This window comes from Pogoniulus pusillus, chromosome 7 (assembly GCF_015220805.1).
Source record: "Pogoniulus pusillus isolate bPogPus1 chromosome 7, bPogPus1.pri, whole genome shotgun sequence".
Lineage (NCBI taxonomy): Eukaryota > Metazoa > Chordata > Aves > Piciformes > Lybiidae > Pogoniulus > Pogoniulus pusillus.
The window spans coordinates 24,909,384-24,935,261 of record NC_087270.1 but is presented as its reverse complement, the minus strand read 5'-3'; the positions used below and the strand labels follow the sequence as shown (position 1 = coordinate 24,935,261).

Sequence of the window (25,878 nt, the reverse complement as noted above, 5' to 3'; positions counted from 1 at the left end):
AGGCTGCGCGCCAAAGCGCCCTGAGGCGAGGCTGCCAGAGCGCCCTCAGGGGAGGCTGCCTCTCCTCGGCGCCTCAGGGGGCTGCTGCCCGCACGGTGCCCGCCCGCTGCCCACCGCGGGGCAAACGCGCTGGCCGGCGGCGCGCTTTCCTCTCCTCAGCCCGGGGCCCGCTCTTTGCCATGCCCGGGCCCTACGGTAGGGAGAAGTAGGCCGAATCTTCCCGCAGGGCCTTCCAGGTACCTCAGAGCCTTCGCTCCTAGCCCTGCTGGCCGAATGACCCCTAGCCAATCACCCTGATTTAAATTAAGTATCTTCTAGGTGACAACAAAACCTTTCTCTATAGCTCACTTTGATGCCGCCTGCGGAGCGAAATGAGTAGGGACGTCAGAGGCAGGGGAGGCTTGCAGGGAAGAGGCTTTCATGGATGGCGAGGCGCATGGCGAGGAGGATGGCGAGGAGGATGGCGAAGCAGAGCCCAGAAGGGAGAGGGGAGAAAGATGCCCGAACCTGGTGAGCCAGCTTCTATGGCTGCTGAAACTTCAATGCTTTGCTTTTGCATTACCTTTGTGTGGGGCACTCACAGCTCTTTACCTCCTGATGTTCAAGAAGAATCACTGAGAGTAAAGCTTGCAGGGTGTCGGTGTCCATGCAGTGTGTTGCTCACTTCTTTCTTTTTATTCCCTCTTCTTCATAGGAAGATCTCAATTAGTTCAGTCAACGTTGGACCAGTTTATTCCCTATAAGGGCTGGAAACTTTATTTCTCTGAAGGTATTTTTAGACCAAAATAATCCACAGCAAATATCTTTTTTTTTTTTCCCTGGAACTGGTTATGAGTAGAGAAGGGAGTTCAACAGAAAGCAACTGAAAGTCATAGTTGTCACATACAAATATGAATCTGATCGAGATTTCAATCTTGTGGCATACTGTGATTCCCAGACCTTGAAAAGGAATCTCAATAGTGTAAGGTTTTATCTTTCTTGAATCTCTTTCATGAGCCACAAAAGCCTGCAGTCTGTCAAAGACCTCTGCGTGTGTTGTCCTGGCCCCATGTCTTACACACAGTTCTGTTTTGTAACTGCTCTTACAGTAAAACATGGGTGTGATACCGTAGAGATTTGTCATCTTCCTCAGTTTGGGAATGCAGGAAAAAGAACATGGGAGAGGAAAGTGCCTGCTTTATTTGTTTTGTGAAATGGAGATGATTTGTTTCTCTCACTAATATGGTCTGTTTCTCATTTGTCAGCTTACTCTGACAAGTCTCCTTTTGTCCAGAAGACTCAAGCCTTTGAAAAGTTTTTCACGAAACGCATTGAGCTTTATGATAAGGTAAAAAACCAACCCAAAGCCACCCATTCCAACACCCTGATGTTGATAGAAGAGCATTAAAACTGTGTTTTCTCTGCCATAGATTACAGGATCACAGGATGTTAGGGGTTAGAACGGACCTCTGGAAAGCTTCAGGTCCAACCCCCCCTGCCAGAGCAGGACCAGAGACTCTAGCGCAGGTTGCACAGCAACACATCCAGACAGGCCTGGAAAGGCTCCAGAGAAGGAGACTCCACAACCTTTCTGGGCAGCCTGTGCCAGTGCCCTGGGCCCCTTACAGTCAAGAGGTTCTTCCTCACTGTGCTGCAGTTTCCATTCACTGTCCCTTGTGCTGTCCCAGGGCATAAGTGAGCAGAGGCTGTCCCTTCCTTCCTGATCCCCAGCCCTCAGATATTTATAGACATCGATCAAATCCCCTCTCAGCCTTCTCCTCTCCAGGCCAACCACCCCCAGGGCTCTCAGCCTTTCCTAATCAGGCAGTGCTGCAGCCCCTTCATCATCCTTTTAGCCCTCCCTTGGACTCGCCAGCAGATCTCTGTCCCTCTTGAACTGGGGAGCGTAGAACTGGATGCAGTATTCCAGGTGGGACCTTAGCAGGGCAGAGTAGAGAGGAAGGAGAACCTCTCTTGATCTGTTGACCAAACTCTTCTTAATGCTCCCCAGGATGCCATTGGCCTCCTTGGCCCCAAAGGCACATTGCTGCCCTTGGAGAAATTCATGCATTCCATGGAGATATTTATGCCAGGTTTGGATGAGTGTTTTTACAGTCTGAAGTGTGTTTCAGAAGTTGAAATGTTTCACAGGATGAAATAGAAAGAAAAGGAAGTATTCTTGTGGACTACAAGGAGATGATAGAAGACGAAGAACTGACTAAATCAATACCAAATATATCTACTGAATTAAGGGATATGCCTCAGAAAATACTGGACTGCATGGGCCTGGCAATTCATCAGGTAAATGAATGTTCTAATGTGTAGCAACATAACCTTCACAAGGAAAAAGAATTGGAGGCACTTCCAAATGCCTGTATTTTTCTGCTTTCCAGGAAATTAGTCCTTATTTAAAGCTTTCTCTTCCATCTCCACCATCCCTGCATGGCCTGAAAAATCCCATTTTGAAAAGCTTTATTCCTTGGTTAGGTGCATTTTTATTTATCCATCATCAAAGCAGTTGACTAAAAACTAGAGTTTTTGACCACTTTTGTTCCTCTCTATTAGGATTTCTAATTCCTGAGGGTTTTTTAATACCCTGGGAGTTACCCATGCTGTGTGTCCATCTCATGCAGCAGAAGCATCTCTGAGTGGGTGAATGCTGAGTGGACTCAAGCACTTCTTGAGCTTAGTGTCTCTTGAAGTAGCATTTCAATGCTATTGGCAGGTGTTTGTGCTTCATTCAAACACAGCTCCATGCATTTCACAGAATGACAGAATGGTAGAGGTTGAAAGGGACCTCCAGAGATCATCCAGGTCAACCCCCCTGCCAGGGCAGCATCATCAGGGGCAGGTCACACAAGAACACATCCTAGTGGGGTTGGAAGGGTTCCAGGGAAGAAGACTCCACAACATCTCTGGGCAGCCTGCTCCAGGCCTCCAGCACTCTCACACCAAAGAACTTTCTCCTTATCTTGAGAAGAAACCTGGGTTTCAGCTTAGACCTGTTATTCCTTGTCCGGTCACTGGGCACCATCACACAGAGCCTGGCACCTTCATCCTGACCCCCACCACTCAGACATTGATCAGATCCCCTCTCAGCCTTCTCCAGACTAAAAGGCCCTAGAACTTCCAATCTGACTTCATAGCAGAGCTGATCCAGTTCCCCAATCATCTTCATAGCCTCTGTTGTACTCTCTCCAGCAGTTCTCTGTCTCTCTTGAACTGTGGAGCCCAGAACTGAACACAGCATTCCAGGTGACCCTCCAAGAGAAGACTGGATGAGGCACTTAGTGACATGGTCTACTTGACTGGATAGGGCTGGGTGATAGGTTAGACTGGATGATCTTGGAGGTCTCTTCCAACCTGGTTGATTCTATGATTCTCCCTAGCTCTGTTTGCCACATTTTCCTTGCTGCAGCCCAGGATGCCCTTGGCCCTCTTGGCTGCAAGGGCACATTGCTGCTCCATGCAGAACTTGCTGTGCACCAGCACTCTGAGGGCTTTCTCCATGGAGCTGCTTTCCAGCAGGGCAACTCCTAACCTGTACTGGTGCCTGCTGTTGCTCCTCCTCAGGTGCAGGACTCTGCATGTCCTTATTGAACTTCATGAGGTTCCCTTTCCCCAGCTCTCAGCCTGTCCAGATCTTGCTGGGTGGCAACAAAGCCTGACAGGTGTCAGCTGCCATCCCCGGTGTGGTATCATCACTGACCCTGCTGAGGGTCCTCTCTGTCCCTTCATCCAGGTCCCTAATAAAGAGCTTGAACAAAATTTGGCCCAGTACTGATCTCTGGGGAGTGGCAATTGCCACAGGCCCCCAGGTGGCCTCTGTGCCACTGCTCACAACCCTCTGAAGTCTGTTGTTGAGGCAGACAGCATTAAAATGTTTCCCACAGCATTAAAAATTACTGTGTGCTTTCTAATTAAAAAAAAGGCACAAGAAATATATTTATTTTAAATCCTGATTAAAATGAAGCTTACAAGCTGCTTCAAAGTAGAGAAACACTATTTAATGGGGATGGAGCCATGGTGCAGCAGAGAGCTCTTGAGACCTTAGTAGGGGCACCTGATTTGTAAGGGCTGGTAATCAAACTTGATAGCAAACTGGACCCACCTTGGTAGCTATTCTCTTCTACCTAGGTGCTAACAAAGGACCTTGAAAGGCATGCTGCAGAGCTGCAGGTGCAGGAAGGATTGCCACTGGAAGGAGAACCCATCATAAATGTGCCTCTCATTCATGCTAGGTAATGGAGGTTGAGTATTTGGGTGGACTTTTTTACCATGTGCTTCCCGTCTGATGGTTGTCACTGTCCACGCGTGGTGCTTATTTGTTTTATGGAGGGACTTCATTCTGTGAAGCTGTTTCCAGAAGAACAGGGCTGTATTTTGCCTCTTCAGCCACCATAGCAAAGGTTAAAATGTTCTTGTGAAGAAAATAAATGAAGCCTGACAAAACCAGGTTGTTTAGCCTGGAGAAAAGAAGGCTAAGGGGAGAGCGTCTGTCTCTACAGCTCCCTGAAAAAAGGTTGCAGCTAGGTGGGGATTGGTCTCTTGCCTAGGAACAAGGACAATATAGGATAGACAAGGATATGACAAGAGAAAGAGGCCTCAAGTTCCCCAAGGGAGGCTTAGATTGAATAGTAGAAGAAACTTCTTGACTGAAAGGGTTCTCAAAGCCTGGCAGAGGCTGCTCAGGGAGATGGCTGAATGCCCATGCCTGGAGGTGTTTGAAAGAGGCAGAGCTGAGGGCCACGGCTTAGCCCCAGCCTTGGCAGAGCTAGAGAATAGTTGGACTTGAAGATCTTGAAGAACTTTTCCACCCAAACCGTTTGTAACTAGAAAAGCTTCTAATTAAAGAACTGTCCCAGGTTGAGGTGGATCCCTCCCCTGGTAGAATAAACTCACTACAACATGGATTTGTTTTTGGAAAGTCAGGGAAAATTAAATTGTGTTTCTTTTAGTCTAAATGTAACAGTGTAAGGGGAAGAAAATACTACAGAAATATAATAACCTTAACAAAGATGGGGAAGGGGTCAAACACCAGCAAAACAGCAGCAGCCAAAACAGTGGCAGGGGGGAGATGGCAGGGGGAGATAGCAGCGGGTGCAGTAGAAGCAGTTAGGGGAAGGTCCAAGCTGTGTTTCCAGACATAAAGCTCTTGATGCTCCAATGAAATTATATTAACTTATCCATTGATGCCATTATATGGCCTATCCCTAGAATGTTCACCTCTCCACTCAGAGCTTCTGCTTCTAAGTTTCTCTGTTCCAAATATTTTTATGCCTGAGCTAGAAGTCTAGCTCAAATAGCCACAAGAACTAACTTCAGAGTATGCCAACCGTTCTATGAAGCATGCATTGATTAACATCAGGACTGTTGGACTGGTTGCTGTTCACTGGAGAAGTTAGGAAGTGATGAGGACCCAGCTTTTTGTGAGCAAAAGGCTCCTCTTTTGTAAGGAGGCCCATGTAGAGAGCACAAAGTACCTCTGGAAGTATTTACTACTACTGTGTGGATGCTTTACCAGGGCTGTGTGAGGATGTGTTCTTTCATATTGGCTTAAATCTATTTAAATGAGTATTAACTGCAATTAATTCAACTTTAACTTGCAGTTGAGAAGCTTGGGTTACACTCAGTGTGTAACTAAGAAAGGGTGTGCTCACCAGAGGCACAGTTACTTCTGTGATTGTACAGCTGTGCTTTCCTTGGAGTTCTTCAGGAAACAAGTCCTTTTTTGAGTGCTTTCTCAGATGTAAGGGTGTCTCAAACCTCAGGAGTCTCTGGGTGCCTGGGAGTATAAGCCCTGTTTGAGTTTAAATTGCTTTTTAGCTCAGGTTTGGGGCTTTGACAAACTTTGTTGAGAGTGAGGGTGCTGATACACTGGCAGAGGTTGCCCAGAGAGGCTGTGGCTGCCCTCTCCCTGGAGGTATTCAAGTCCAGGTTGGATGATAGGCCGAAGTTTTGTTTTGTTATCAAACTGCACCCTTTTGAATTTAGAATGTGTGCAGGAGAAAACTGCCCCCAAAAAATATCTACAAGCTCTCCAATTCTAACAGACAGTTGTAGGCAGTTCAGCTGTAGAGGCAAGTATGCAGTAAGGCAATAAAATACCATGCACTTAAAATGGTTCTGCAGCACAGGCAGGGCTGAACCATGACATGGAATCAGAATCACAGAATGGTAGGGGTTGAAAGGGACCTCCAGAGATCATGCAGTCCAACTCACCTGCCAAAACACAGTCACCTAGGGCAGGGCCCACAGGAAAACATGCAGGTGTGTTTAGAAAGACTTAAGAGAAGGAGACTCCACAACCTCTCTGGGCAGCCTGCTCCAGGCCTCCAGCACCCTTATGGGAAAGTTTTGATTTGTAGATACATGGAATGGGTAAGGTTGGAAAGAACCTTGAACATCATCCAGATCCAACCCCTCTGCCATGGGCAGGGACACCTTCCACCAGCCCACGCTGCTCAAGGACTCATCCAGTCTGGCCTTTAACACCTCCAGGGAGGGAGCATCCACAGCCTCCCTGGGCAACCTGTGCCAGTGTCTCCCCACCCTCGCTGCCAAGAATTCCTAACATCTAGTTTTGATATCGGTTGTTGAGGGCTAGACACTTATGAAATACTCACTGCCTAAGAAGGGACTCAGACTGTGGCATGTGTCCACAGGAAGTGTTTCTCCTTGCTGCTCTGGATTGCTGTCAGTAACTGGGGTGGAAAACTTTGGTGTTGCTGTTGGGTGTGGGATTTTTGGTTGTGTGTTTGGGTTTGGTGTGGGGGTTTCAAGGTTTGGGGTTTGTTTTTTTTGGTGGCAGTTTTGTGGATTGGTTTGGATTTGGGGTGGTGGTTGTTGCTGCTGCTCTGCATTTAAGTACTGGCAAGCTTTCCAAAGGTCACTGCTTCACTTGTGTGTAGGGTGTACAACTATGAACCCCTCACCCAGCTGAAGAATATTCGTGCCAACTGCTATGGCAAATACCTCGCCCTGCGTGGCACTGTGGTGCGTGTTAGCAACATCAAGCCTCTGTGCACCAAGATAGCTTTTGTCTGTGGCACCTGTGGAGATGTTCAGAGTGTTCCTCTGCCTGATGGAAAGTACACCCTTCCCACTAAGGTAAGCTAAAACCTTCTACCTTTATGCTTTTTCCCTTATCTATAGTGATTTGGCAGCAAGCAATGGCAGTGCTATTAATAAAAGTGGATATCATACATAGTATGCTAGGGGTTTGGAATGGACATCTGAAGGTAGAGTCCAAACCTCCTGCCAAAGCGCTTAGGGCAGAAAACACAGAAGTGCATCCAGATGGGTTTGTAAAGTCTCCAGAGAAGGAGACTCCACAACCTCTCTGGGCAGCCTGCTCCAGGCCTCCAGCACCCTCACACCAAAGAACTTTCTCTTCATCTTGAGGTGGAACCTCCTGGGTTCCAGCTTGGACCTGTTGTGCTTTGTCCTGTCACTGGGCACCACCACACGGAGCCTGGCACTTTCATCCTGACCCCCATCCCTCAGATAATGATAGACATTGATCAGATCCCCTCTCAGCCTTCTCCTCTCCAGTCTAACCAGGCTCCCAGTCTGTTTCATAGCAGAGATGTTTCAGTCCCCCAGTCATCCTCGTAGCCTCTGTTGGACTCTCCCCATCAGGTCCCTGTCTCTCTTGAACTGGGGAGCCCAGAACTGTACACAGTATTCCAGGTGTGGTCTAAGCAGGGCAGAGCAGAGGGGCAGGAGAACCTCCCTAACCCTGCTGGGCATTCTCTGCTAAATGCACCCCAGGATGCCCTTGGCCCTCTTGGCCACAAGGACACATTGTTGCCCCATGTAGAACTTGCTGTCCACTGAAGTCTGATCCTAGTATTGAAAACTGGGTTGACCGACAGACACATTAGAAAGAACTCAAAACTTCCCATGCAGCTTTGTGTTGCTGCACACCCTTGTGGTCTGGTGACTGGTGTTTTGCTGCAACAACAGCAGCCTGTGCAAGCTGCCTCTAGGGGAAAAAAAAATCATTGAGTCTAACCAGGATCTAACTACCAAGTCTAAACAAACCATGCCTCTCAGGACCACTGGGGTTATTTGATTTGGATTTTAAAAGTCTTTAGACTTTGAATAGTGCTTAGGTATTTGGTTATCTGATGTGCTCTGATAAATAAAATGCAAGCATGGAAAACCAAACAAATCAAAACCAAACCCAACAGAGCGAAAAAACCCAAACCAAACCCCCAAACTCCAACAAACAAAAAACCTCACAAAAAAGCAATTATGACCCAAAACCTCAGACCAGTTCCCCAAGTGGATCCTACAGGGTAGCTGTGTTTGCTTGAACAGCTGTGAGTGCGTAGATAGAATGGGTTGCCTTGGAAGAGATCTCAAAGCTCATCCAGTTTCAACCCCCTGCCACAGACAGGGACACCTCCCCCTAGCCCAGGTTGCTCAAGGCTTCATCCAGCCTTGAGGCAGCCACAGCCTCCCTGGGCAACCTGTGCCAGTGTCTTCCCACTGTCACTGGCAAGAATTTCTTCCTTGTCTCCAGCCTCAGTCTCCTCTCTCTCAGCTCAAAGCCATTGTCACTCACCCTGTCACTCCCAGCCCTTGTCAAAAGTCCCTCCCAGCTCTCCTGGAGCCCCCTCAGGTACTGGAAGGCTGCTCTAAGGTCTTCTTGGAGCCTTCTCTTCTCCAGGCTGTGCAGCCCTAACTCTCCCAGCCTGTCTCCATTCCTCTGATCTTCGTGGCCTGCTCTGGACTCTCTCCAACAGTTTCATGTCCTTCTTGTGCTAGGAACATCAGAACTGGACACAGTGACACAGGTGGGGTCTGAGTTGCAGTTTAGGTGTCTGTGCTTGACAGCTCTTTGTTAATTACATGCTAATTTGTAGCCCTGTTTAGCAAGACTGTTTTCTAAGAAAGTGTTCATGAATTGCTTTGCTTTTTAGTGAAATCAAAGAAAGAGTTTCAAATTGGGATTAAAAACCAAAGGCTGAGACTGACTCAGAGTTGCTGTTGTTGCAGTGCCTGGTTCCTGAGTGCCGTGGCCGTTCCTTCACACCTGACAGAAGCTCTCCTTTGACCACTACAGTAGACTGGCAGTCTGTCAAGTAAGTACCCCTTCCCTCCTGCCCAAAGAGGGAATGCAGTACTTCATGTGTTAAAACACCTCCTTGGAAACTCCTCCTGTCATGGCTGACACCTGTCAGAAATATTCAGCTTGTGGTCCTTGCAGCTTTTCTTGGTCATAGTGCACACAAGTTCTGCATGGGGCAGCAGTGTGCCCTTGTGGCCAAGAGGGACAAGGGCATCCTGGGCTGCAGCAAGGAAAGTGTGGCCAGCAGGGTTAGAGAGGTTCTCCTGCCCCTCTGCCCTGCCCTGCCCTGCCCTGCCCTGCTCAGACCACACCAGGCATACTGTGTACAGTTCTGGGCTCCCCAGTTCAAGAGAGACAGGGACCTGCTGGAGAGAGTCCAGAGGAGAGCCGTGAGGATGATGAAGTGACTGGAACATCACTGCTGTGAAGAGAGACTGAGAGCCCTGGGGCTGGTTAGACTGGAGAGGAGAAGGCTAAGAGGGGATCTGATCAATGTCTATCAATACCTGAGGGATGGGGGTCAGGATGAAGGTGCCAGGCTCTGTGTGGTGGTGCCCAGTGACAGGACAAGGCACAACAGGTCCAAGCTGGAACCCAGGAGGTTCCACCTCAAGATGGAGAGAAAGTTGTTTGGTGTGAGGGTGCTGGAGGCCTGGAGCAGGCTGCCCATAGAGGCTGTGGAGTCTCCTTCTCTGGAGCCTTTCCAACCCCACCTGGATGTGTTCCTGTGTGGACTACCCTGGGTGATGCTGCTCTGACAGAGAGGGTGGACTGGATGATCTCTAAAGGTGCCTTCCAACCTCTACCATTCTGTGATTTCTAATTGACTTAATGATTTGCTTTAATGAGCTCCAAGCCAGCTTGCAGAGCCCTGTTCAATTCCATCTGACAGATGTGCCCATTGACTTCAATGCGTTTGAAGTAATATTGTATTCCCCAGCCCTTTAGGGGCACTCAGCTGAAGGAAACAGTGCTGTGCCTGCCTGTTTGTAGAATCACTAGGGGTTCCACAAACCTTTAAGACCTGTAAGTTCATCCAGTCCAACCACTCTCTAACTGTACCAAGGCTGTAGCTAAACCATGGCCCTCAGGCTGTTAGCTTGCAGAAAACAAGGCTCTGCTTACCTTGCCCCATGTCTTGCATTCAGATGCTGTAAGCTTTGGTGCTCTGTATCAAAAGTCTTCCTAAGCCAGGTGACAGCTAAATGTTTTTCTTTGGAAATAATAAAAGCAATTTAAAACAGGTCTAAAAGTCACTGCCGAGGGTCTTGGCAGCAGCACTAGAGGGTGACACGCTAGAGGGTTTATCGCAGCTGCTTAAAAGCTTTCCTTTCAGGAGCTGTAAAGAGCAAGGAGGTCCTTTTATCCAGAATAAACAACCCCAGTTCTCTCAGCTGCTCCTCCCCAGCCCTGTTCTCCAGACCCCTCCTCAGCTTCCTTGCCCTTCCCTGGATGATCTCCAGCTCCTCAATGTCTTTCTTGGAGTGAAGGCCCTAAAACTGAACCCAGCACTCCAGATGTGGCCTCCCCAGTGCTGAATGCAGGAGGACAGTCCCTGCCCTGCTCCGGCTGCCCACACCATTGCTGATCCAGACCAGGTTGCTGGTGCCCTCCTTGGTCAGCTGGGCACAGCCTGGCTCACCTTCACCCAGCTGTCCACCAGCACCCCCAGGGCTTTCTCTGCTGCTGGACACTTTCCAGCCACTCTGCCCCTAGCCTGGAGCTCTGCCCTCAGTGCAGGAGCCAGCCCTTGACCTTCTTGAATCTCATCCCATTTGCCTCAGCCCATGGATGCAGCCAGTGCAGGTCCCTCTGCAGAGCCTTTCTGCCCCCGCCGAAGCTCCACACTCCCAGCTCAGTGCCATCTGCAAACTGACTGAGCCTGGATCCCCTTACCCACATTAGCAATAAAGACTTTAAAGAGGACTGAGCCTAGCACTGAGCTCTGGGGAATGCTGCTGGTGACCAGATGCTGACTGGATTTAACTTTGGGCTCAGCCTTCCAGCCAGCTTTTTTAATCAGCAAAACATCAACCTATCCAAGCCAACTTAGTAGTTGCTAGCCTTTTTCCAACTCTAGCAAGAGTGAGCTGCTGTTCATGCTCTGGTCTGAGGAGCTTCTGGGGCTTTGCTGTGGTTCAGCTGCCAGTTAGGCATCCAGCAGGGCTATCATGTCTGGCTTCTTCATTTTTTTTATATGAGGCTGCTTCTTTCTGGCTGCTTCTTTCTTTGTATTTTATTTCATGTACTGTGCTTATGTTCTGCATGAAAGAAAGCTCACCAGTGCTGGAAAATCTGAATTTCAACCAGGATTCTTATGCCTGGACTTCACAGTTATTGTCTTTCTGGGCTTTTTAATGCCTAATGTCTACAGATTCATCAAGACCTGACCCAAAAAAGTATTTTTCTCCAAACTTAGCACTGTTGGTTCTGGAGTTTCTTTGGGGCATTTGCTTTGCTGCTGCCTCCTCTTTCAGGTTGGAAATAAGTGGTTGGGAGCAGACACCCGGAGATGTGGTGTGCCATAGATGAGTTGGAGCTGTTGTGCATGGAGCATGAGGTCACCTCCTGTTTTGCAGGGTGCAGGAGCTCATCTCAGAGGACCAAGGAGAAGCAGGGCGAATCCCACGCACGATCGAGTGTGAGCTGGTGCAGGACCTTGTGGACAGCTGTGTCCCAGGAGACATGGTCACAGTGACAGGGATAGTCAAGGTGTCAAGCACTGAGGAGGGTAAAATACTTCATCTGAGAAACCTTCTTCCTAGGGTGGGGATTTCCCCAGTGACTACACAAAAACACCACCACTCTCCCCAGCCAGCCCTTAATTTGAGCACTCTCGAGTGTATATTTTCCACAAGTTCCTAAAGTTTTCATAAAACAGCTTCAGCTGGAAGGGACCTGAAAGATCAGCTGGTTCCAAACCCTCCTGCCATAGGCAAGGGCACTTCCCACTAGGCCACACTGCTCAAAGCCTCATCCAGCCTGCTTTTAACCACTTAGGACTCAGTGATCTCAGAGGTCTTTTCCAATAGAAACAACTCTATGATTGTACTTCCAGGGAAGGAGCATCCACAGCCTCTCGGGGCAACCTGTTCTTCTGTCTTCTCACCCTCACTGTCAAGAATTTCATCCTAATCTCCACTCTAAATCTGCCCTCCTCAAGCTTCAATCCATTCTTTCTCATCCTGTCACTACAAGACTTTGTAAAAAGTCCCTTCCCAGCTCTCCTGGAGCCCCCTTTAGGTACTGGAAGGCTGCTCTCACGTGTCCCTGGAGCCATCTCTTCTCCAGGCTAAACAGCCCAAGCTTTCTTAGCCTGTGCCTATAAGGGAGGTTCTCCAGTCCTGTGATCGTCTTCGTGGTCACGTCTGGATCTGCTTCAACAGCTCCCTGTCCTTGTGCTGGGGACACCAGAACTGGAGACATTGTTCCAGATGGAGTATAAGCAGAGCAGATGGGCAGCATGCTCTCCCAGTTCTGCTGGCCACTTCTCTTTACCTGCTTTTCATCAATACTCAGCCATGGTCCTGAAAGTGCAGTGCCAGTCTGATACCAGTTTGTATCAGTACAGTTTGGGGCTCACATCCTAGAGAGCAGCTCTGGAGGAAATGAGCTGGGAGTGCCAGTGGACAGCAGGCTGACCATAAGCCAGCAATGTGTCCTCATGGGCAAGAAGGCCAAAGACAGCCTGGGGTGTGTGGAGCATGGCCAGCAGATCAAGGGAGGTTCTTCTCCCCTTCTGCTCTGCCCTGCCCAGACCTCACCTGGAATATTGTGTCCAGTTCTGGGCTCTCCAGCTCCAGAAGGACAGGGAACTACTGGAGAGAGTCCAGCAGAGAGCCCCTGAGCTACTGGGGGACACTAAACAGCACCTTGTGAGGAGAGGCGCTGTTCAGCCTGGGGAAGAGCAGCCTGAGGGGCATCTCAGCAATGCTGAGCAAGAGCTGAAGGGTGAGGGTCAGCAGGATGCAGCCAGACTCTGAGCAGTGGTGCCCAGGGACAGGACAAGAGGCAGTGGATGGAAGCTGGAACCCAGGAGGTGCTACATGAACAGAAGGAACAAATTCTTCCCTGTGAGCGTGGCAGAGCAGTGGGACAGGCTGCCCAGAGAGGCTGTGGAGTCTTCACCTCCAGAGGCCTTCCAGACCCACCTGGACGTGTTCCTGTGTGATTGACTCTGGGTGATTGCTCTAGCAGGAGAGTTGCACTGGATAATCTTTGAGGTGTCTTCCAACCAGATATGCCCTGTGGATCTGTGATTAATGTAACAAGTTTATACCCTCTGTATAAATTCTCTCTACACCCTTCCAATCCAGCCAGATGTTTTCTGAAGGGAAGGAACTTAAAGAAAACTGTAACTGGAAGCTGGAGGGGGGTAGGTAGAAGCTGGAGGAGAGCAGATTTAGACTGGCGATGAGGAAGAAATTCTTGGCAGTCAGGGTGGGGAGACACTGGCACAGGTTTCCCAGGCAGGTTGTGGCTGCCCCCTCCCTGCAGGTGTTCAAGGCCAGGTTGGATGAGGCCTTGAGCAATCTGGACTGGTGGGAGGTGTCCCTGCCCCTGGCAGAGGGATTTGAACTGGATGATGTTTAAGGTTCTTCCAATCCAAACCATTCTGTGATTCTATGAAAATTATTCTGCATCAGCTTTTGAAAATGCAGTTTTCAGTTACCTAAATCAGGACATTTGGCACATGGCTGTAACTGAATACTTCTGACTTCCTCTATGCCATTTGTAAATAACACCACTACCTAAGCACAGAAAGGAAAAATATTCCTTCATCTTTTCTCGTGTTTTTTTCCTACCAGGAGCTTCTAGAAACAAGAATGACAAGTGTATGTTCTTGTTGTACATCGAGGCAAACTCTGTCAGCAACAGCAAAGGACAAAAGCAAAAGAGTTTTGATGATGAGACCTTTCAAAGACCATTCATGGAGTTCTCCCTGAAAGACCTCTATGCTGTTCAAGAAATCCAAGCTGAGGAAAATCTCTTCAGGCTCATTGTGAAGTAAATTGCGTCCCCTGGGGCTAGGATTAGAGTTGGGCATCAGCATGGCCCACGTGTGACAGCTCTGCTTGTGCAATAGATACCACAGGGGCTCAGCAGGCTCTAGGAGGCAAGGGGCTTGGGAGGAAGTGGAAGTGTTATAGTGGGGTTGTTAGGATGTTGGGAAGGATGTAAGGATACAAGGAAGTTAGGAGTGTTGTGGTTCAACCTTGAGACAGAAAGCTATGGGTAAGGCAAAAAAACCCAGGAGGAATTCTTCCTGAATTCCACTCCTGAGGGCTGCTCTAGTTTTGAACAGAGTGAAGAGGTGTAAGAACTGAGCCGAGAGTGTGAAAGGCTCTCAGATCAGATGGAGAAGTACTCTCCCAGCTGGAGTGTTCCTCAGGCCCTCCCAGTACACAAAAGTAGCACCTTGCCAGGGAGGGTTAGAGATACTTCTTGAGGATGAGAATGGGTGCAGAAATGAGTAGGAAGCTGCTCCTCCTTTGGGTTTGTGGGAGAGACATCTCTGCTGCTGCTTCTGATGTAAATTTACTCTCTTGGAAATGAAGCCACCGTTCACTACAAGTTCCCTATGTCTCCTGAAGTGTCCTGTGCCAAGGGAGGCAGAGCAGGTGCTTATTTAATAGCAATAAAAGATTGATCTTCCTCTTTATGCTCTTTGTATTTCAGCTCCCTTTGTCCTGCAATCTATGGCCACGAGGTGAGTAACTTAACAGCTCTGCTTGCAACTCCATTTGCAAATATTTATGCCACAGAAAACTCCTAAAGGAGTCTCCTGTGAAGACAGGCTGAGAGAGTTTGGGCTGCTCAGCCTGGAGAAGAGAAGGCTCCAGGGATACCTCAGAGCTGCATTTCAGAGTCTGAAGGGGACCTACAGGCAGGCTGGGGAGGGACTGTTCAGAAGGGCTTGGAGTGATAGGACGAGAGGCAATGGTTTGAAAGTGGAGCAGGGCAGAGTCAGGTTGAACATGAAGAGGAACTTGTCCAGAAGGAGTGGTGAGACACTGGCACAGGCTGCCCAGGGCTGTGCTTGAGGCCCTGTCCCTGCAGACCTTCAAGCTCAGCCTTGCTGTGTCCCTGTGCAGCCTGCTCTAGCTGGAGGTGTCCCTGCTGAGTGCAGGGGGGTTGGGCAAGATGACTTTTGAGGGTCCCTTCCAAACCTATGCAACCTGTGATTTCTAAAGCTTCTCTGAGGTGGGGAGAAGGGGCAGGGACTGGTCACTGGTGACTGTGAATCGCTGCCACTTTCAGTGACATGGAGGTGGCAGCCACCAGAAGGAAAGGGTTATCACATCCAGTTCTAGGGAGCTATCACCACGATAAGATAGTTACCTGGTGTTTGTCTGTACTATTACAGATTGTAAAGGCAGGTTTGGTCCTGGCATTATTTGGAGGCTGTCAGAAGTTTGTAGATGACAAGAACAGAATCCCAGTGCGAGGAGATCCACATGTTCTGGTGGTGGGAGATCCAGGATTAGGGAAAAGTCAAATGCTGCAGGTATGGGTTCGTTAATTTCTGCTGTCTGTCTTCTTCTCTGACCTGTTTGTTATTACCTTGACCTCTGGTAAGCACAACAGGATATTTAAGCCCAAAGGGAGCTTGGGCTTGGCTGGAGCTACCTTTTCCTGCAGGTTGCCTTAAGTACATGGCAGTAGCCAGAGGAGTCCCCTGCTGTCCTCTCCTCCTTCCAGGGAGGCTTGCAGCAGGCATTTCAACATCCTTCGCAGTATCAGTGCTGCACCCATGGTCCTGGGCATTTAGTGACACAGTAAGCATGGCTGTACCACAGGTGTTGTGACCAAAGTTGTTCCTGTTGGTCAAGTAGGCCTTGGGGTTGCAAGGAGTTCAACCTTCAAAGATCTGAAGAGCTTCATATCTTTCCTGCTGAGGTCCAGGTTTGCAGTGTCCTGGGGCAATAGGTAGAAGTCTGTGGGGACCCAGTACAGGGGGAACACCTGCAGGTACCCCAATACAAGGGTGTCCCAGCTGCTGTTGGGGTCCTCATGGTTGCATACTCTCCTGTACTCAAGGGTGGGAAGCTCCTCAGGCCTCTCTAGCACTGCATCATCAGTTTGTCCATCTGCAGTTGTCTGGCTGCAGCATAAAATAACTGCTCCAGTTTCTGCATCATGCCCCTGTGAGGATAACACACATGGCACCGAGCTGGCACTGTGAGGACAACACAGAACACTCTGCATTTTCTGATCCCATGGGAAAGCTTCCTTCTCTCCAGTAGCCAGCAGATGGAGAGGGGATTCTGCCACTCTGCTCTAGGGGAGATGTCACTTGGAGTACTGTGTCCAGCTAAGGGACTACCAACACAACAGAGACATGGAGCTGCTGGAGCAGGTCCAGAAGGCAGCTGCAAACATGGTCAGAGGGCTGGAGCACCTCTCTTGTGAGGTCAGACTGAGAGAGTTGGGGCTGTTTAGGCTGGAGAGGATAAGGCTCCAGGGAGACCTTAGAGCTGCATTTCAGTATCTGAAGGGGACCTACAGGCAGGCTGAGGAGGGACTGTTTAGAAGGGCTTAGAGTGATAGGATGAGGAGCAACAGAAAGTGGGAGCAGGGCAGAGCTAGGTTGGACCTGAGGAGGAAGTTGTGCAGAAGGAGAGTGGTGAGACACTGGCACAGGCTGCCCAGGGCTGTGCTTGAGGCCCTATCCCTGTAAGCATTCAAGCTCAGCCTTGCTGTGTCCCTGTGCAGCCTGCTCTAGCTGGAGGTGTCCCTGCTGAGTGGAGGGGGCGGCCAAGATGCCCTTGGAGGGTCTCTCCCAACCTGAAGCAGTGAATAACTTTGCTGGTGGACCGTGTGAAGTAGAAACAATCAAATTTGGCTTTACTTTTTCTTCTCTAGAATAAGGCCTTTGAAGGTCTTCACCTTGGGGAGGGGATAACAGGTTTATTTTTTCTTCCAGGCAGTGTGTAACGTTGCTCCTCGAGGTGTGTATGTGTGTGGTAACACCTCCACCAGCTCAGGCCTGACTGTTACCCTGTCTAGAGATGGTGCTTCTGGAGATTTTGCCTTGGAAGCTGGCGCCCTGGTGTTTGGGGATCAAGGTAACAGATGGGGTGCCACGAGTGTTGTGTGACTGCCTGTGGGGGCAGTGGGAGTGTGCTGCTGAATCATCAGTACTTGCAGAACTGTGGGCCGAAAATGGCAGTCCTAAGTATGAGATTGGCTTCCCATGCCTTGGGAAGTGCTGAGCTCCTACAGGGACTTCTCTAGACATGGCTTCTGCTTTCCTAGGGCTTAGGATGCATCTAAAGCTGGGGTTCTGCACTTCATGTGCCAGAGAAACAGAATTTCTTAGGGCTGCCTCAGTGGCTGGCCTCTTGGTCTTTGAAAAGCAGCCACTTTGTGTGATGCCATCTCCTGTTATCTTCATGTGTCACTGCTTCCACAAGCCAGCTGCACAAAGCTTTGGCTGTGGCACCAAGAAAGGAAAAAAAACCTTGGTGAAATGGACTCCCCAGCTTGGACTTCTACTGTAGCAGCATGCACTTTGTCCATCAATCAGTGTGTCTTCTAATGAGTCAGAGGGTTGGAAGTGACCTCTGGAGATCTTCCAGTCCAACTCCCTACCAGAGCAGCACCAGAGAATCTATCACAGGTTGCACAGGAACACATCCAGGCAGGGCTGGAAAGGCTCCAGAGAAGGAGACTCCACAACCTCTCTGGGCAGCCTGTGCCAGGGCTCTGGCACCCTTACAGTCAAGAAGTTCTTCCTCGTGTTGAGGTGGCACTTCCTGTGCTGAGTCTCCATCCATTGCCGCTTGTGCTGTCCCAGGGCACAGGTGAGCAGAGGCTGTCCCTGTCTCTTCCTTCCTGACTCCCAGCCCTCAGCTACTTAGACACATGTATTAGACCCCCTTATCCCCCTTGACCTCAAACTACCACACCCCTCTCAGTCTTTGCCCTCTGTTAATTTCTTCCAGGAATCTGTGGAATAGATGAATTTGATAAGATGGGAAACCAGCACCAGGCTTTGTTGGAAGCCATGGAACAGCAAAGCATCAGCCTCGCCAAGGCTGGCATCGTTTGCAGCTTGCCTGCCCGGACGTCGATTGTGGCAGCAGCAAACCCGGTGGGAGGACATTACAACAAAGCCAGGACAGTGTCTGAAAACCTGAAGTGAGCACTGCTGTAGTTCACACGCAGGGGCAGAGGCTCCTGACAGTCTTGTGGCTTGGCTCTGGTTGCTTTCTAGTTTCCTGGATCTGCACTATTTTTTGCATGGCCTTTTGCAAGAGAAATTGCTGCTCTGCTTGCTTCTGGGTGAAGTGTCCTTGAAAGGCAGCAGAGCTACTGTCAGGCTCATTATTTTGGCCTTCCAGTATCTGAAGGAGGCTACAAGAAAGCTGGGGAGGGAGTTTTTAGGGTGTAAGGTAGTGATAGGGCTGGAGGGAATGGATCCAAGTTAGAGGAGGGCAGACTTAGGTTGGATGTTATGAAGAGGTTGGATGTTAGGAAGAAGTTCCTCACTTTAAGGGTGGTAAGACACTGGAGTCGGTTGCCCAGGGAGGTGATGGAAGCCTCAGCCCTGGAAGTTTTTAAGGCCAGACTGGATGTGGCTCTGGGCAGCCTGGTCTAGTGTGAGCTGTGCCTGCCCATTTCAGGGCAGTTGGAACTGGATGATCCTCGAGGTCCCTTCACAGTTCTGTGACTCTGATTTTTGCCTCCTTGCTGAGCACTCTGTGGCTTTCCTGCCTTTCTTTCAGAATGGGGAGCGCCCTGCTGTCCAGGTTTGACCTGGTTTTCATCCTGCTGGACACCCCAAACGAAGACCACGACCACTTGCTGTCGGAGCACGTGATGGCGCTGCGGGCCGGCAAGCCGACAGCCTGCGGCAGCGCCGTCCGCAGCAGCGCCCGGGACCGCTCCCTGCTGGAGCCTGCGGCTGAGCGCCCGCTGCTGGAGCGCCTCAAGGTAGGACCTGGCCTCTGCCTGCTGTTCTGCCCCTCCCCGTGCCGTGCCTTGCGCTGGGACCTGGCCAACCCTGTCGTGCCGCTTAGAGTCCTAGAATGCACTGGGTTGGAAGGTCATCCTTGTCCGACCCCCCTGCACTCAGCAGGGACATCTTCCACTAGATCACGTTGCTCGGGGCTACATAGAGGCTGACCTTGAAGGTCTCCAGGGGTGGGGCCTCCACCACCTCCCTGGGATAACCAGTTGCAGGGTTCCACCATGCTCACAGTGAAGAACCTCCTTGGAACCTCCAGTCTAAGTCTGCCCCGATCTAGTTTCAAACCACTGCCCCTTATCACTCCCAGCCCTTGTCAAAAGTCAATCCCAGCTCTTCTGTAGCCCACTTCAGGTACTGGAAGGCTGCTCTAAGGTCTACCCAGAGCCTTCTCTTTGCCAAGCTGAACAAGTTGTCAGACTAAAGGTAGAACTTACCCTATTGCTGTGCTCCTTCCTGTGGTGTTCCTTGCCCTGGGGCCTGGACAGCCCCAACCTGCTGCATGTCCTCAGTCTCCCGCTCCCATTCTTCTCACGATAATTGCCTCTGAATTAAAGAGGAAGCATTTAAGGCTCCATCCACCAGTTTCTATCACTTGTGTGTGGTAGCAAACACTGCCTACTGTGTCTGAGCTGCTAAAGCTGTGGCTCAATCCATCTTCTCCACACAGAAGGGAATTTTCAGCTGGGGGAATGAGAAGGCTCTTTGGATGAGGTGCTCTAAAGCAAATTTTCTGTGTTAGCTTTCAATAAAGAGCTACAGAAATGAATTGGCTACAATAACTGGAGACACCACAGCGTGATGGGAAGCACTGAATGCAATTATTGGGGTGTATAAAGACATCCTTGGGCATCTGTAACTCCTGACAGATTTGGGGATGATAGGACAGGAGGCATATTTGCTACCGAAGCGATCAGTTTGAGGGCTGGTCTTGTCAAATGCCAGCATAGCTGGGGAATTTTTTAAGTACAGGGTTCATACATGAAACACTGAAGCCCTTACAGTGCAGAACCACAGAATCATTTGGGTTGGAAAAGCCCTTTCAGATCATCCAGTCCAACCATTCTCTAACTCTACCACGGCTGGGGCTAAGCCATGGCTCTCAGCACCACAGCTCTGCCTCTTTCAAACATTTCCAGGAATGGGCATTGAACCACCTCCCTGGGCAGCCTCTGCCAGGCTTTGAGAACCCTTTCAGCCAAGAAGTTTCTTCTTATTTCCAACCTAAACCTCCCCTGGGGCAACTTGAGGCCATTTCCTCTCCTCCTATCAGTTGTTCCCAGGGAGCAGAGCCCAACCGTACCTGGCTCTAACCTCCTCTCAGAGAGCTGTGGTGAGCAATGAGCTCTGCCCTCAGCTCCTCCACACTAAACACCCCCAGCTCCCTCAGCTGCTCCTCCCCAGCCCTCTTCTCCAGACCTTTCCCCAGCTTCCTTGCCTTTGTCTGGACCTGCTAGTGGAGGATGTCCCTGGTGAGTGCAGGGGGTTGGTCTGGATGAGCTTTGGAGATGCCTTCCAACCCAGCCCATGCTGTGACTGTCTTTGCACTGGGTTAGCTCTCTCCAGGAGAACGCTTGGATGCCCTCCCCCACCAGCTGCTGCGGAAGTACGTGGGATACGCTCGGCAGTACGTTCAGCCCCGCCTGTCTGCAGCAGCTGCTCAGGTGCTGCAGGAGTTCTACCTGGAGCTGCGCAAGCAGAACCAGGGGGCAGACAGCACCCCCATCACCACCAGGCAGCTGGAGTCGCTGATCCGCCTCACCGAGGTAATCCCAGCCTCTGCTGGGCTGCTTCCTAAACTGCTGCTGCTGTCCTCTCCTTTCTGACAGCTGATTCACTGCTCTGCTTCTCTGTTGGGCTCAAAGTGAGGATGCCAGACACTTACAGACGCTCAATAGCTGCTGTTGGTTAAAGCCTCTTGCAAAGTCAAACACCCTCGAGGTGGGTGGAAAAGGAATTGATCACATTCTGCCAAAAGGAGCAAAAGCAGCTGCAGACAGGAGAAGCTGCTGCCCACCTTCAGCTGCTGCTCCTTCCTCTAACACATTCACACACCAATAACACATTCACAAATTGCATCGGGCTGGAAGGGACTCTCCAACGGCATCTTGTTCACCCCCTGCACTCAGTAGGGACACCTCCAGCTGGAGCAGGCTGCACAGGGACACAGCAAGGCTGAGCTTGAATGTCTGCAGGGACAGGGCCTCAAGCACAGCCCTGGGCAGCCTGTGCCAGTGTCTCACCACTCTGCTTCTGCACAACTTCCTCCTCAGGTCCAACCTAACTCTGCCCTGCTCCACTTTCAAACCATTGCTCCTCATCCTATTCCCCCAGGCCCTTCAAAACAGTCCCTCCTCGGCCAGCCTGTAGGTCCCCTTCAGATATTGAAACGTAGCTCTAAGGTCTCCCTGGAGCCTTCTCCTCTCCAGGCTGAACAGCCCCAACTCTTCCACCCTGTCCTCACAGGAATGGTGCTCCAGCCCTCTAAACAGTCTTTGGAACACTATTTGTGATCTTCTGCTTCCTCAAAATGATATTAAGAAGCCAATAAACTTCAGGCTACAGCCCAAGAATGCAAGTGTGCAGGTGCTAACATGGAAACACTGTCAAAAAACCAAAGCCACCTTCCTCTAGGTCCTGCAGGCTCAAATTCTGTCTCTGTTCCCAGACACTGTGCTTGTAGAGTGACTGCAGCCTCTTTCCACATCAAGCTGCAATAAACTTTCATGCCTTTCCTTTGCTTTGTCTTAAGGCACGAGCAAGGCTGGAATTAAGGGAGGAATCTACCAAGGAAGATGCTGAGGATGTGATAGAAATAATGAAATACAGGTAAGACTCTAGTGGAATGTGTCCCTGTCCACAGCAAGGGGGTGGGAACTAGATGATCTCTAAGGTCTCTTCCAACCTACCCCATTCTATGAATCTATGAAAAAAAGAAATCAAGCATTTCAGGCATTTTCAAACACAGCCCTGCAGGGGGAAGAAAGAATTTGCTCGGTTTTAGGCCTGTGATAGCAATATCCAGCTTGGCTGGCTGCTCTTTGCCAGAGGCCAGCACCCCTCAGTTGCATGCAGTTGCTCAGGCCTTTGATTGCTGTTGTTAGAGCAGTATTGGTAGATCCATGCATAGCAACTTAGGCAAAAGGTGCTGCCAAAGGGGCTTTTCTCTCATGTGCTGACTCTGGTTAACTTCAAAACTGATTTGGATGACAGATGCTTGGTCTAAGTTGTCTAGATAGTGACTTTCTGACCAGGGAATGGTTTTCTGTGTAGCTTCTGAAGCTTTTCTCTGAGAGTCCTGCTTATCACAGCATGGCAGGCATTGGAAAGGATCTCTGGAGAGCATCCAGTTCAGCCCCTCCCTGCTGGAGTCAATCACACATTTGAGTTTGGAACACTACCAGAGATGGAGACTCCACAGTCTCTCTGGACAGCCTGTTCCACTGCTCTGTCACCTTTACAGGGCAGAATTTGTTCCTTCTGTTCATGCACCTCCTGGGTTCCAGCTTGTGTCCATTGCCTCTTGTCCTGTCCCTGGGCACCACTGCTCAGAGTCTGGCTGCATCCTGCTGACCCTCAGCCTTCAGCTGTTGTTCAGCATTGCTGAGATGCCCCCCAGGCTGCTCTTCTCCAAGCTGAACAGCCCCAGGGATCTTAGCCTGTCCTCACAAGGTGATGTTCAGTGCCCTCAGCAGCTCAGGGGCTCTCTGCTGGACTCCCTCCAGTAGTTCCTTGTCCTTCTGGAGCTGGGGAGCCCAGAACTGAACACAGTACTCTGGATGAAGCCTGGGCAGGGCAGATTAAAGGGAGAGAAGTGCTGGCCACACTGCATGGTGCCCCAGGCTGCCTTTGGCCTTACTGCCCACAAGGACACATTGCTGGCTCGCGGTCAGCCTGCTGTCCACCAGCTCCTTTCCTCCAGCAGCTGCTCTCAGTCTGCTCTTCTCCAGGCTAAACCTGCTGTTGATCTTTTTTCTGGCTGTTTGTAGCATGCTGGGCACCTACTCGGATGAGTTTGGAAGGCTGGACTTTGAGAGATCCCAGCATGGCTCTGGGATGAGTAACCGGTCTCAAGCCAAGCGATTTGTTTCTGCCCTCAGCAGCATTGCAGAGAGAACCTACAACAACCTCTTTGACCTGCAGCAGCTTCGGCAGCTCGCAAAGGAGCTACAGATCCGGGTAAGTTTATCAAGCAGGTGGCTCTGCAGCATCAGAAGGTGTGAGGGGGCAGACCTGCCCACTGCATAATGGCAAGGGGAAAAGCTGTGTCTCCTGTGCCGCCCTGCCAGGAGCAGAAGGTGCAAAGTGCTGCTTTGAGGTGCAGCAAGCTTCCTGCAGTGGCTTTGTCTGATGATGAGCTGTGCTCCTGCACCCAGTTGTCTGACAGTGAGAGCTGCTGGCAGCAGTCAGGGCTGGGTTTGCTTCCAAAGCTGCTCCATAACAAGACTCAGTTGTGTGTTTGTGAAGAGCAGTGTTGGTTTCAGTGCAATGAGGTCTGCCCTCAGCCTCCTCTACACTAAACACCCCCATCTTCCTCAGCAGCTCCTCCTCACCCCTGTTCTCAAGACCCTTCCCCAGCTTCCTTGCCATTCTCAATGTCCTCTTGGAGTGAGTGCCCTAAAAACAATCAAGTAGTCAAGGTGTGGCCTCCCTAGTGCTGAGTGCACTGGCTCCTGTGGCTCCTGCTGGCTACACTATTGCTAATCCAGGCCAGGCTGCTGGTGCCCACTTTGGCCAGCTGGGCACAGCCTGGCTCACCTTCACCCAGCTGTCCACCAGCACACCCAGCTCTGTCTCTGCCTCGTGCTTTCCAGCCACTCTGCCCCCAGCCTGGAGCCTTCCTGGGGTTGCTGTGCCCCAAGTGCAGGAGCCAGCCCTTGGCCTTGTTCCATCTCATCCCATTGGCCTCAGCCCATGGATGCAGCCTGTGCAGCTCCCTCTGCAGAGCCTTCCTGCCCCCAGCAGCTCCACACTCCCTCCTAGGTCTGCCACCTGCAAATTGACTGAGGGTGCCTGGATCCCCTCATCCAGGTCATGGATGAAGACATAAAAGAGAATTGGGCCCTGGGGAACACCACTGGTGAGCAGCCCCCAGACGGATTTCACTCAGTTCCCCAGCACTGCCACAGGTTTCCAGCCTGTTTGGATGGTAACTGCATGGTCTGCCAACCAGGACTGCTACAAAGGGCACTTGCTGTGAAACCCGCCTTAGAGAACATGATACTGCCAACTCTTCTCACATCATTCACTCGGTGCCTGCTTCCTTAGAGCCAATGCAATAAATTCCAATTTTCCCTCTATTGAGAGAATCTTTTTTCCCATTTAACACTCTGCACCTGTCACAAATACCTGGAGCTCAGCAGGAGCTGTCCTTTGGTGTTTCAGGACTTGGATTTATCCCCATGTAACAGTTTCATTTCACTAAGTTCTTCTGTTGCTGCTGCTTCACAGCAGGCCAAGTGTCCTTCTTCCCACTGGCTGATTTTTGCCTGTCTCTTCCCCAGGTAGCTGATTTTGAGAGCTTTGTTGGATCCCTGAATGATCAAGGTTATCTTTTGAAGAAAGGTTCAAGAGTTTATCAGCTTCAGACCATGTGAGAGGAACTCCTTCAGACGTAACCCTCAGATCTGCAGGGGTCTGTTTAAGAGGTGATGCCTTGCTCAACTGACTTTATTTTGTGCTCTGCACCTCTCCTTGTGGCTGAGATTTGCATTTGAAATGTAAGCCTGGTTTAAGAAATTATCCACCTTATGCTATTGAAGTTCTAAATCAGATTTTCTTTGTCCTTCATTACTTTTGCTCCATGAGCAAGATTGGGTCCAGAGCCATCTAGAGCAGAAGGGAGCACTCCTGTGGGTATCCTCAGCCCTGGGGCAAAGCTGGGGAGGGGCAGAGCTCAGCACCACACATCAGAGCTGAACTGGTCTGTTCTCTGTGCTCACCACGAGACCAGGAACCATGAGCCTGCCACTGGGCTGAGATGCCAGGGAGCTCCCAGCTGCAAAACCACTTGAAAGGGCACAAAACACAAAGAATGAAACTGTTTCAGAGCCAGTGGGCACAGAAACACTAACATAGTGCCCAGGCAAGAGCAGAGTCCTTGGAGATGCCAAAGCAGCAGCAAGACCTGAGCCACAAGGGTCCAGAAAAGCCCTGACACTGCTAGAGAGACAAGAATCATCTCCTGGGGAAACCAAAAGACCTTTCCCATCCTGGGAGTCTGGGAAGCTTCCTCCTCCTGGCTGCAGGGCATGAAGGACACCTACATGGAGCACCATCAGCAGCAAGAACCAAGCCACAGGGGCCTGGATAGGCCCTGACAAGAGGTTCAGCTCAGTGACACATAGGGAAAGAAACACTCCTGGGGAACCCAAGGAGCTTCCCTGTCCTGGGAGCCTGGAAAGCTTCCTTCCCCTGGATGCAGGGCAGGAGGCCACCATCGGCAGCAGGCATCTGGCTAGAAGGGCCCAAAAGAGGCTGCTAAGGGCCATGCTCAGTGCTGCTGAGGAAGGAAAACACCCCCATGTGTTGTCCCCCCCAGGAGGATCCGGTGCCAGTCTGCCTCGGGGGGTAGAAACTCCTTCCTGAGCCCAGCCCTGAGTATGGAGCAGGCTCTGCTGCCTCCTGCCACAGGCTGCCCATGCCTCCCCGGGATGGCCAAGCCCTGTCCTTCCCAGAGGAGCCAAATGTCCCTGGCCTGAGAGACCTGGAGGGCAAGAACTCTTTCCGTACTGGGCAGGACACCAGTGATGCTGCAGAGCACTGGCACCCCTGGCACCATCTCTGCCTCCCCTTCCTTATGGCTGCTGCTGCCACTGCCTGCACAGGGCCTGAAGATGCTGAGCTC

At 50.6% G+C, this 25,878-nt stretch overlaps 1 protein-coding gene across 4 annotated transcripts; it reads left to right on the top strand.

Annotated features, from left to right (window-relative positions):
* Positions 1–158: 158 nt before the first annotated feature.
* On the top strand, positions 159–24,805 carry MCM8 (minichromosome maintenance 8 homologous recombination repair factor). Of its 4 annotated transcripts, none has more exons than XM_064146237.1 (19): positions 159–236; positions 344–510; positions 695–769; positions 1,245–1,327; positions 2,131–2,280; positions 4,117–4,220; positions 6,891–7,089; positions 8,986–9,071; positions 11,638–11,789; positions 13,867–14,065; positions 14,738–14,768; positions 15,426–15,566; positions 16,986–17,127; positions 18,007–18,202; positions 18,790–18,997; positions 20,588–20,797; positions 21,784–21,860; positions 23,021–23,210; positions 24,540–24,805. In XM_064146237.1, the coding sequence occupies exons 2-19, from the start codon at positions 372–374 to the stop codon at positions 24,567–24,569; spliced, it is 2,412 nt and encodes an 803-aa protein (XP_064002307.1). In that variant the 5' UTR covers positions 159–236; positions 344–371; the 3' UTR covers positions 24,570–24,805. The 4 variants fall into 4 exon arrangements, with proteins under 4 accessions (XP_064002307.1, XP_064002305.1, XP_064002308.1 ...); XM_064146235.1 differs by having other exon boundaries at positions 24,536–24,805; XM_064146238.1 differs by lacking the exon at positions 20,588–20,797 and having other exon boundaries at positions 24,536–24,805.
* The last annotated feature ends 1,073 nt before the right edge of the window (positions 24,806–25,878 follow it).

Coding starts and splice junctions, on each gene's coding strand:
- MCM8 (XM_064146235.1), top strand. CDS start 372: ATGAGTAGGGACGTCAGAGGCAGGGGAGGCTTGCAGGGAAGAGGCTTT. Junction 14,066..14,737: donor CTCTTCAGGCTCATTGTGAA/GTAAATTGCGTC, acceptor TTTGTATTTCAG/CTCCCTTTGTCCTGCAATCT. Junction 23,211..24,535: donor CAAAGGAGCTACAGATCCGG/GTAAGTTTATCA, acceptor TCTCTTCCCCAG/GTAGCTGATTTTGAGAGCTT.